Source organism: Phalangium opilio, unplaced genomic scaffold (assembly GCF_054372755.1).
Source record: "Phalangium opilio isolate 3A_F unplaced genomic scaffold, DU_Popi_V2 ptg000360l_1, whole genome shotgun sequence".
NCBI classification, from domain to species: domain Eukaryota; kingdom Metazoa; phylum Arthropoda; class Arachnida; order Opiliones; family Phalangiidae; genus Phalangium; species Phalangium opilio.
Window position 1 is genome coordinate 685,319 of NW_028324230.1, and position 11,320 is coordinate 696,638.

At 46.5% G+C, this 11,320-nt stretch overlaps 3 protein-coding genes and 1 non-coding gene across 4 annotated transcripts in view; 1 reads left to right on the top strand and 3 right to left on the bottom strand.

Annotated features, from left to right (window-relative positions):
- Nucleotides 1-2,753, bottom strand: part of LOC149597385 (uncharacterized) — a 53,011-nt gene extending 50,258 nt beyond the window's left edge. The window contains exon 1 of the mRNA XM_089860910.1: nucleotides 2,255-2,753. Within this exon, the coding sequence (XP_089717036.1) occupies nucleotides 2,255-2,753 (499 nt within the window). The remainder of the gene's footprint in view (nucleotides 1-2,254) is intronic.
- A 76-nt stretch (nucleotides 2,754-2,829) lies between these two features.
- On the bottom strand, nucleotides 2,830-5,079 carry LOC149597389 (uncharacterized). The gene is made up of 2 exons (XM_089860911.1): nucleotides 4,342-5,079; nucleotides 2,830-4,293 (listed from the first exon to the last, which is right to left on the bottom strand). The coding sequence occupies exons 1-2, from the start codon at nucleotides 5,077-5,079 to the stop codon at nucleotides 2,830-2,832; spliced, it is 2,202 nt and encodes a 733-aa protein (XP_089717037.1).
- Nucleotides 5,080-5,082: 3 nt separating this feature from the next.
- On the bottom strand, nucleotides 5,083-5,562 carry LOC149597390 (uncharacterized). Its single transcript, XM_089860912.1, has one exon. It carries the CDS (start codon nucleotides 5,560-5,562, stop codon nucleotides 5,083-5,085), a length of 480 nt encoding a protein of 159 aa, XP_089717038.1.
- A 2,775-nt stretch (nucleotides 5,563-8,337) lies between these two features.
- TRNAH-AUG (transfer RNA histidin (anticodon AUG)) lies at nucleotides 8,338-8,410 on the top strand. Its single transcript has one exon. It is a non-coding gene; the product is annotated as a tRNA-His (tRNA).
- The last annotated feature ends 2,910 nt before the right edge of the window (nucleotides 8,411-11,320 follow it).

An 11,320-nucleotide genomic window follows, 5' to 3' on the forward strand; every position in this document is an offset into this window, starting at 1 on the left:
GACGACCATTTCATTTCTGAGCTTCCTTGGCTCCATGGTTAGCGCGTTCGGATGTTAACCAAAAGGTTGGTGGTTCGAGCCCACCCGGGAGCGGTGTTGTGGGGTCTCAAATGTAACGTAAAAAGCAAAAGTTTTTTCACAATACCTGACGACCATTTAATTTTTGGGCTTTCGGGGCGCAATGGTTAGCGCGTTCGGATGTTTACCAAAAGGTTGGTGGTTCGAGCCCACCCGGGAGCGGTGTTGTGGGATCTCAAATGTAACGTATAAAGCCAAAGTTTTTCCACAATACCTGACGACCATTTTATTTTTGGGCTTCCGTGACGCAATGGTTAGCGCGTTCGGCTGTTTACCGAAAGGTTGGTGGTTCGAGCCCATCCGGGAGCGGAGTCGTGAGGTCTCTGACGTGACGAAAAAGTCAAAGTTTTTCCACAATACCTGACGACCATTTCATTTCTGAGCTTCCTTGGCTCCATGGTTATCGCGTTCGGATGTTAACCAAAAGGTTGTTGGTTCGAGCCCACCCGGGAGCGTTGTTTTGAGGTCTCAGATGTGACGTAAAAAATAAGAGTTTTTCCACAATACCTGACGAACATTTAATTTTTGGGCTTCCGTGGCGCAATGGTTAGAGCGTTCAGCTGTTAACCGAAAGGTTGGTGGTTCGAGCCCACCCGGGACAGGTGTTATGGGGTCTCAGATGTGACGTAAAAAGTCAAAGTTTTTCCACAATACCTGACGACCATTTCATTTCTGAGCTTCCTTGGCTCCATGGTTATCGCGTTCGGTGTTAACCAAAAGGTTGTTGGTTCGAGCCCACCCGGGAGCGGTGTTGTGAGGTCTCAGATGTGACGTAAAAAATAAGAGTTTTTCCACAATACCTGACGAACATTTAATTTTTGGGCTTCCGTGGCGCAATGGTTAGAGCGTTCAGCTGTTAACCGAAAGGTTGGTGGTTCGAGCCCACCCGGGAGCGGTGTTGTGGGATCTCAAATGGGACGTAAAAAGTCAAAGTTTCTCCACAATACCTGACGAACTTTTCATTTTTGAGCTTCCTTGGCTCCATGGATAGCGCGTTCGGATGTTAACCAAAAGGTTGGTGGTTCGAGCCCACCCGGGAGCGGTGTTGTGGGATCTCAAATGTAACGTATAAAGCCAAAGTTTTCCCACAATACCTGACGACCATTTAATTTTTGGGCTTCCGTGGCGCAATGGTTAGCGCGTTCGGCTGTTTACCGAAAGGTTGTTGGTTCGAGCCCACCGGGGAGCGGTGTTGTGGGATCTCAAATGTAACGTATAAAGCCAAAGTTTTTCCACAATACCTGACGACCGTTTCATTTCTGAGCTTCCTTGGCTCCATGGTTATCGCGTTCGGATGTTAACCAAAACGTTGTTGGTTCGAGCCCACCCGGGAGCGTTGTTTTGATGTCTCAGACGTGACGTAAAAAATAAGAGTTTTTCCACAATACCTGACGAACATTTAATTTTTGGGCTTCCGTGGCGCAATGGTTAGAGCGTTCAGCTGTTAACCGAAAGGTTGGTGGTTCGAGCCCATCCGAAAGCGGTGTCACAGAATAGTTTTAAAACCAATACTCCTCGAAGGTGAAATAATGGTTCAGTCCAAGGGTTAGCGAAAAACACAAAATTATCATGAACTTTAATGTACAAAATACGGTTACTCCGACCAACACGTCTTTACATCCCAAAAAATATATGGAGAGTGGTCTTTTCTTATTGAAAAAGTACCCAAAAAACTCAAAATGAAATCCCCCTTTTTTCACTCCCAATCTCGCTCGGTATCTTATAATCCCCCGAATCGAGGAATCGTCAACAGAGGGGGCGAACCTCCAAAAATAGGAGCGGTCCATGCCGGTGGTCTTAACCCTTAACCAAGAAAACTTATCCCCTTAGGAATAAGTTCTCCCTATCCATGAATATTGGCATTTTAAAGCTAAGTATCTCAGTTCAATTTACGATTTACGTCACGCTCCCCCCATGAACTTTTAGAAGTTCATCTTTAAATTCAAATTAATCCCTTAATCCCAATACAAGTAAATTCAAACAATCCAATAAAATGATACAGAATAAAACACAACATGCAATACAAATGTATTCTAATTTAAAACTTCTAATTTGTAGAGCAACTGTATAGGGCGTTTCAAAAATGTTCCGTTAGGTAATCTAACCCTACACGATCTTGTAATTCCGTCGCGTCCTTTAAATAATTCGGCTATCAGTCCAGTTTTCCACAACATACGCGGGGTACGGTCCTCCTGAACCATCACCAGGTCGTCGATCTGGTATTCTGTCCCCTTTGAAGCTGGCTTCCTCTCGTTACTAGTGCGAAGCTCCAGAAGGTACTCCTTGTTCCATCTTTGCCAGATTCTTTCTAGAAGCGCCTGTTGATACTTTAGGCGATTAGTCAACTCTTTCTTAGTTGACGGGACGACTACGCTGGTCGGGAATATTCTCGACGGTAGTGACGTCAGTCGATCTCCGATTAGAAAATGTCCTGGGGTTAAAGGAGAGGGCTCGTCCTTCTCGTTGTAGGTGAACGTGAGAGGCCTCGAATTCAGAATCGCCTCCACTTCTGCCAGTAGAGTCCTCATCTCCTCCTTGTCCAGTTTGGCTTTACCTAAAACCTTCCTTAGAGCTATCTTTGTTAGCCCCACCATCCTCTCGTACCATCCTCCCCACCACGCTCCTCGTTCAACGATAAACTTCCACGTTATCCTGGCTTCCGAAAAGTAGTTCATAACATCCGGATCTCGGATGGTTTTCCAAATTATCTTTAAGTCTTCGGAGGCTTTCTTAAACGTGAGCGCGTTGTCGCTATAGATCGTTGATGGTATTCCCCGTCGGGCGGCAAACTGCCGAAAAGCCTGGAGAAACCTTTCCGTGGTCAAGCTTGGTACCAATTCTAAATGCGTCGCTCTCGTGACGGCGCATATAAGATTTTTCAGTCGTGGTTTTGCCGGTTTTAGTATGTAGTGGTCCGGCAAAATCCACCCCGGTTATTTCAAACGGTTTGGCTTTTCTAATCCGGTCCGCCGGAAGCGGTGCTTCAATCTGTTTCCCTGGCTTGGCCGATAATCTTCGACAGATTAAACAAGAATTGATTCTTGATTTTATCAATTGGCGTGCTCTGGGGATCCAAAATCTTTCCCTCAGATGCGTCATCGTCATTCCTTGACCTCCGTGCATTGTTTTTAGGTGGCAGGAATCTGCGACTAAACGAGATAGTCTATTTGTCGGGTCCAATATCCCGGGGTGCTTTTCTCTATACGTGAACTCTGACTTTTCTAATCTACCTCCAACGCTCAGTAGTCCATTTTCATCTAGGAACGGGTCTAGTAGATATAGCTTCGATTCTTTCGAAATTTCTTGTTTATTCTTAATTCTTGAGATTTCGTTTCCATAATCTCTTTTCTGTTCTTGTTGGATGACTATCCTCTCGGCTTTGTTTATTTCTTCAGCATCCAAGGGTCCCCCTTTCCACTCCTCTTTTTTCTTTGACACTCTCGCTCTGACGTTTCCAACGAATCTGTGTACCCAGGCCATTACCCGTAGTACTTTCTTTAGAGTGCTGAACCTTTCTAAGTCGAGGAAGGGTTCAGTTTCCTTTCCGCTTATACAGGCTCCTTGGTATGTATCCTTAAACGCCGGTCTAAGTTCTTCATCGCAAGCCTTTGGGTAAATTCCCGGGCTTGGATTCTCTTTAATCCAATCTTTTTCCTCCATTCTTAAAAATGGTGGCCCTTCCCACCATAACTTGAGTGTGAGAAGCTCTTCTGCTTTTCTTCCCCTCGTAGGTAAATCAGCAGGGTTGTTAACCCCTCGACAGTAGTGCCAAGTAGTCGGGTCCGTTAGACTCTGGATTTCGCTTACTCTGTTGCTGACGTAGGGTAAATACTTGTTTGGTGAATGTTTGATCCATCCCAGAGCTATGGTGCTGTCCGTCCACATTGACAATTTGGGATTTTCCCTTGCAAAATCCTTCTCTAGCAAGTATTTTACTAGCCGTGCTCCTAGTAGGGCTGCCGTTAATTCTAGTTTCGGCAGTGTGATCTTCGTGGTCGTGATTTTCTTATCATTTGAACTGGTTTTCTTCAGAGGCGCTACTCGGCTTTTAGCTGCCACTAGAGTAGTTCCGATCTTCCCTTCCGATGTCTTGTACCGTAAATACACCACAGCAGCGTATCCCTTTTCGCTTGCGTCACAAAAGGAAACGAGTTCCTTGTACGGTATGGTAGAACCTTCGCTCCTTTCTTGGAAATAGTGCCTTGGGATTTCGATCTTTCCAAGGTGCGGTACTTCTTGACATCAGTTTTCAAAGATTTTTACCAATTCATCGTCTAATTGATCGTCCCAATCAACACCTCTCTGCCAAAGTTCTTGGAATAGAAATTTTCCTCGAACCGTGAAGGGTGCTAGTAGGCCCAGAGGATCGAATATCCTGGCTACTGCTTGTAAAATGAATCTTTTGGTGCATTTTTTCTCGACCAGAAATTCCAACAGACCTGTCATGTCAAATGCCAAACAATCCTTTTCTGGTTTCCATTTTATGCCTAAAATGGTTGAATCCGGATTTCTGGGGTCTGTTAGTAGGAAATCCTCTGACTTTCCCATATTTTCGTTCCATTTTTCTCTTAGTTCTCTTGAATTTGTTTTCCATTTTCGCAAATTCATTCCCGCTCTGCTCATGACTTCTTTGCATCCTATTGATAAATCAAAAGCTTCTTTTACGTCATCGGCTCCAGACGCTAGATCATCTATGTAAAGTCCCTCTCGAATAGCTTCGCAGATGACATGATTTTCCTTTTGATTCTGATCTAGGTGATGCCTGATCGTCGCGGTTAAAAGGAATGGACTCGAAGTGACTCCAAATGCAAATCGAGTTATCCGATATTCGTCGAAGGGCTGTGAAATATCTTCCGGTGATCCGTCCCTCCACAGAAAACGCAGAGCGTCTCGATCATTAGTATTCAAGGATATTTGCAGAAACGCCTTCGCTATGTCTGCAGTAAACGCTATTCGAGGCTTTCTGAACCTGACCAGAAGGTCCAAAAGCTCTGGATTCATGTTTTACCCAGCGTAGAGACAGTCATTTAATGAGAAGGCTCCTTTGACTTTCGATGACGCGTCAAATACGACTCTGATACGCGTCGTCTCGCTAGTTCTTCTAATCACTTCTCTGTGACGCAGGTAATAGACTGGGTTTCCCGCGCTCGGATCTTCCACCACTGGTTCTATGATTCCAGATTCCAGCTGCTCTTTAATTACTTGACTGTAATCATGATGTAGAACTGGGTCGGATCGAAACTTCTTAAATAGATTTTGGGTTCTTCGGATCGCCACACTCTTGTTATCTTTCAGAGCCTCCTTGTTATTTTTCCATGGAAGACTCACTCCGTAGCGACCATTCTCAAAGTAAATCGTCTCTTCGAATTTCTTGACAATTTCCTCTTCATTTGTTTTCTCGGTTGCATTCATCCCTTGCTCGCTGATGCCGATTGAATCCAGTTCCCAAAACGCCTTTATTTGATTCGATATCTTTTCTTCCATTGTGATTACATTCATGGATACAGCTTGATTTGAGACTACTGCTTCCGTGGCGCAATGGTTAGCGCGTTCGGCTGTTAACCGAAAGGTTGGTGATTCGAGCCCACCCGAAAGCGGTGTTGTGAGGTCTCAGATGTAACGTAAAATGTCAGAGTTTTTCCACAATACCTGACGACCATTTAATATTTGGGCTTACGTGGCGCAATGGTTAGTGCGCTCAGCTGTTATTCAAAAGGTTGGTGGTTCGAGCCCCTCCGGGAGCGTTTTGTGGGGTCTCAGATGTGACGTAAAAAGTCGAGGTTTTTCCACAATACCTGACGACCATTTAATATTTGGGCTTCCGTGGCGCAATGGTTAGCACGTTCGGCTGTTAACCGAAAGGTTGGTGGTTCGAGCCCACCCGAAAGCGGTGTTGTGAGGTCTCAGATGTAACGTAATATGTCATAGTTTTTCCACAATACCTGACGACCATTTAATATTTGGGCTTACGTGGCGCAATGGTTAGTGCGCTCAGCTGTTATTCAAAGGGTTGGTGGTTCGAGCCCCTCCGGGAGCGTTTTGTGGGGTCTCAGATGTGACGTAAAAAGTCGAGGTTTTTCCACAATACCTGACGACCATTTAATACTTGGGCTTCCGTGGCGCAATGGTTAGCGCGTTCGGCTGTTAACCGAAAGGTTGGTGGTTCGAGCCCACCCGAAAGCGGTGTTGTGAGGTCTCAGATGTAACGTAAAATGTCATAGTTTTTCCACAATACCTGACGACCATTTAATATTTGGGCTTCCGTGGCGCAATGGTTAGTGCGCTCAGCTGTTATTCAAAAGGTTGGTGGTTCGAGCCCCTCCGGGAGCGTTTTGTGGGGTCTCAGATGTAACGTAAAAAGTCAGAGTTTCTCCACAATACCTGACAACCATTTAATTACTGAGCTTCCGTGGCTCAATGGTTAGCGCGTTCGGCTGTTAACCAATAGGTTGGTGGTTCGAGCCCATCCGGGAGCGGTGTTGTGAGGTCTCAGATGTAACGTAAAATGTCATAGTTTTTCCACAGCACCTGACGACCATTTAAATTTTGGGCTTCCGTGGCGCAATGGTTAGCGCGTTCAGCTGTTATTCAAAAGACTGGTGGTTTGAGCCCTCCCGGGAGCGGTGCTGTGAGGTCTCAGATGTAACGTAAAATGTCAGAGTTTTTCCACAATAACTGACGAACATTTAATTTTTGGGCTTCCGTGGCGCAATGGTTAGCGCGTTCGGCTGTTGACCGAAAGGTTGGTGGTTCGAGCCCACCTGGGAGAGGTGTTGTAGGGTCTCAGATGTAACGTAAAAAGTCATAACTTATCCACAATACCTAACAACCATTTAATTTCTGAGCTTCTGTGGCTCAATGGTTAGCGCGTTCGGCTGTTAACCAATAGGTTGGTGGCTCGAGCCCATCCGGGAGAAGTGTTGTGACGTCTCAGATGTAACGTAAAATGTCAGAGTTTTTCCACAATACCTGACGAACATTTAATTTTTGGGCTTCCGTGGCTAAATGGTTAGCGCGTTCGGCTGTTAATCGAAAGGTTGGTGGTTCGAGCCCATCCGGGAGCGGTGTTGTGAGGTCTCAGATGTAGCGTGAAAAGTCAAACTTTTTCGATAATACGTGATAACCATTTATTTTCTGAGCTTCCGTGGCTCAATTGTTAGCGCGTTCGGCTGTTAACCAATAGGTTGGTGGTTCGAGCCCACCCGGGAGCGGTGTTGTGGGATCTCTAATGTAACGTAAAAACCCAAAGTTTTCCCACAATACCAGACGACCATTTAATTTTTGGGCGTCCGTGGCGCAATGGTTAGCGCGTTCGGCTGTTAACCGAAAGGTTGGTGGTTCGAGCCCATCTGGGAGCGGTGTTGTGAGGTCTCAGATGTAACGTAAAAAGACAAACGTTTTCCACAATAACTGACGAACCGAAAGTTTGGTGGTTCGAGCCCATCCGGGAGCGTTTTGTGGTGTCTCAGATGTAACGTGAAAAGTCAGAGTTTTTCCACAATACCTGACGAACTTTTAATTTTTGGGCTTCCGTGGCTCAATGGTTAGCGCGTTCGGCTGTTAACCAGTAAGTTGGTGGTTCGAGCCCACCCGAAACCGGTGTTGTGAGGTCTCAGATGTGGCGTAAAAAGTCAAGGTTTCTCCACAATACCTGACAACCATTTAATTACTGAGCTTCCGTGGCTCAATGGTTGGCGCGTTCGGCTGTTAACCGAAAGGTTGGTGGTTCGAGCCCATCCGGGAGCGGTGTTGTGAGGTCTCAGATGTGACGTAAAAGTCAAGAGTTTTCCACAATACCTGACGACCAATTAATATTTGGGCTTCCGTGGCGCAATGGTTAGTGCGTTCAGCAGTTAACCGAAAGGTGGGTGGTTCGAGCCCACACGGGAGAGGTGTTGTGGGGTCTCAGATGTAGCGTAAAAAGTCAAAACTTTTCCACAATACGGGACAACCATTTAATTCCTGAGCTTCCGTGGCTCAATGGTTAGCGCGTTCGGCTGTTAACCAATAGGTTGGTGGTTCGAGCCCACCCGGGAGCGGTGTTGTGGGGTCTCAGATGTAGCATAAAAATTCAAAACTTTTCCACAATACGTGATAACCATTTAATTTCTGAGCTTCCGTGGCTTAATTGTTAGCGCGTTCGGCTGTTAACCAATAGGTTGGTGGTTCGAGCCCACCCGGGACCGGTGTTGTGGGATCTCAAATGTAACGTAAAAACCAAAGTTTTTCCACAATACCTGACGACCATTGAATTTTTGGGTTTCCGTGGCGCATTGGTTAGCGCGTTCGGCTATGAACCGAAAGGTTGGTGGTTCGTGCCCATCCGGGAGCGGTGTTGTGAGGTCTCAGATGTGACGTAAAAAGTCGAGGTTTTTCCACAATACCTGACGAACATTTAATTTTTGGGCTTCCGTGGCGCAATGGTTAGCGCGTTCGGCTGTTAACCGAAAGGTTGGAGGTTCGAGCACATCCGGGAGCGGTGTTGTGAGGTCTCAGATGTGAAGTAAAAAGTCAAAGTTTTACCTCAATACCTGACGACCATTTAATATTTGGGCTTCCGTTGCGCTATGGTTAGCGCGTTCGGCTGTTAACCGAAAGGTTGGTGGTTCGAGCCCACCCAGGAGCGGTGTTGTGGGATCTCTAATGTAACGTAAAAACCCAAAGTTTTCCCACAATACCAGACGACCATTTAATTTTTGGGCGTCCGTGGCGCAATGGTTAGCGCGTTCGGCTGTTAACCGAAAGGTTGGTGGTTCGAGCCCACCCGAAAGCGGTGTTGTGAGGTCTCAGATGTAACGTAAAATGTCATAGTTTTTCCACAATACCTGACGACCATTTAATATTTGGGCTTACGTGGCGCAATGGTTAGTGCGCTCAGCTGTTATTCAAAAGGTTGGTGGTTCGAGCCCCTCCGGGAGCGTTTTGTGGAGTCTCAGATGTGACGTAAAAAGTCGAGGTTTTTCCACAATACCAGACGACCATTTAATACTTGGGCTTCCGTGGCGCAATGGTTAGCGCGTTCGGCTGTTAACCGAAAGGTTGGTGGTTCGAGCCCACCCGAAAGCGGTGTTGTGAGGTCTCAGATGTAACGTAAAATGTCATAGTTTTTCCACAATACCTGACGACCATTTAATATTTGGGCTTACGTGGCGCAATGGTTAGTGCGCTCAGCTGTTATTCAAAAGGTTGGTGGTTCGAGCCCCTCCGGGAGCGTTTTGTGGGGTCTCAGATGTAACGTAAAAAGTCAGAGTTTCTCCACAATACCTGACAACCATTTAATTACTGAGCTTCCGTGGCTCAATGGTTAGCGCGTTCGGCTGTTAACCAATAGGTTGGTGGTTCGAGCCCATCCGGGAGCGGTGTTGTGAGGTCTCAGATGTAACGTAAAATGTCATAGTTTTTCCACAGCACCTGACGACCATTTAAATTTTGGGCTTCCGTGGCGCAATGGTTAGCGCGTTCAGCTGTTATTCAAAAGACTGGTGGTTTGAGCCCTCCCGGGAGCGGTGCTGTGAGGTCTCAGATGTAACGTAAAATGTCAGAGTTTTTCCACAATAACTGACGAACTTTTAATTTTTGGGCTTCCGTGGCGCAATGGTTAGCGCGTTCAGCAGTAAAACAATAGGTTGGTGGTTCGAGCCCACCCGGGAGCGGTGTTGTGGGATCTCAAATGTAACGTAAAAAGCCAAAGTTTTTTCACAATACCTGACGACCATTTAATTCTTGGGCTTCCGTTGCGCAATGGTTAGCGCGTTCGGCTGTTGAACGAAAGGTTGGTGGTTCGAGCCCACCTGGGAGAGGTGTTGTAGGGTCTCAGATGTAACGTAAAAAGTCATAACTTATCCACAATACCTAACAACCATTTAATTTCTGAGCTTCTGTGGCTCAATGGTTAGCGCGTTCGGCTGTTATCCAAAAGGTTGGTGGTTCGAGCCCATCCGGGAGAAGTGTTGTGACGTCTCAGATGTAACGTAAAATGTCAGAGTTTTTCCACAATACCTGACGAACATTTAATTTTTGGGCTTCCGTGGCTCAATGGTTAGAGCGTTCGGCTGTTAACCAATAGGTTGGTGGTTCGAGCCCTCCCGGGAGCGGTGTTGTGACGTCTCAGATGTAACGTAAAATGTCAGAGTTTTTCCACGATACCTGACGAGCATTTAATTTTTGGGCTTCCGTGGCGCAATGGTTAGCGCGTTCAGCTGTTAACCGAAAGGTTGGTGGTTCGAGCCCCCCCGGGAGCGGTGTTTTTGGATCTCAAATGTAACGTAAATAGCCAAAGTTTTTCCACAATACCTGACGACCATTTAATTTTTGGGCGTCCGTGGCGAATGGTTAGCGCGTTCGGCTGTTAACCAATAAGTTGGTGGTTCGAGCCCATCCGGGAGAGGTGTTGTGACGTCTCAGATGTAACGTAAAATGTCAGAGTTTTTCCACAATACCTGACGAACATTTAATTTTTGGGCTTCCGTGGCTCAATGGTTAGCGCGTTCGACAGTTAATCGAAAGGTTGGTGGTTCGAACCCATCCGGGAGCGGTGTTGTGAGGTCTCAGATGTAGCGTGAAAAGTCAAACTTTTTCGATAATACGTGATAACCATTTATTTTCTGAGCTTCCGTGGCTCAATTGTTAGCGCGTTCGGCTGTTAACCAATAGGTTGGTGGTTCGAGCCCACCCGGGAGCGGTGTTTTGGGATCTCAAATGTAACGTAAATAGCCAAAGTTTTTCCACAATACCTGTCGACCATTTAATTTTTGGGCGTCCGTGGCGCAATGGTTAGCGCGTTCGGCTGTTAACCAAAAGGTTGGAGGTTCGAGCCCATCCGGGAGCGGTGTTGTGAGGTCTCAGATGTGAAGTAAAAAGTCAAAGTTTTACCTCAATACCTGACGACCATTTAATATTTGGGCTTCCGTTGCGCTATGGTTAGCGCGTTCGGCTGTTAACCGAAAGGTTGGTGGTTCGAGCCCACCCGGGAGCGGTGTTGTGGGATCTCTAATGTAACGTAAAAACCCAAAGTTTTCCCACAATACCAGACGACCATTTAATTTTTGGGCGTCCGTGGCGCAATGGTTAGCGCGTTCGGCTGTTAACCGAAAGGTTGGTGGTTCGAGCCCACCCGGGAGCGGTGTTGTGGGATCTCTAATGTAACGTAAATAGCCAAAGTTTTTCCACAATACCTGTCGACCATTTAATTTTTGGGCGTCCGTGGCGCAATGGTTAGCGCGTTCGGCTGTTAACCAAAAGG

Excerpts from the sequence above, each read along its gene's own strand:
- LOC149597389 (XM_089860911.1), bottom strand. The coding sequence starts at position 5,079 with ATGAATCCAGAGCTTTTGGACCTTCTGGTCAGGTTCAGAAAGCCTCGA. Across the intron at positions 4,294-4,341 it reads ATCAATTAGACGATGAATTG|ATCGAAATCCCAAGGCACTA; the intron begins GTAAAAATCTTT and ends CACCTTGGAAAG.
- LOC149597390 (XM_089860912.1), bottom strand. The coding sequence starts at position 5,562 with ATGGAAGAAAAGATATCGAATCAAATAAAGGCGTTTTGGGAACTGGAT.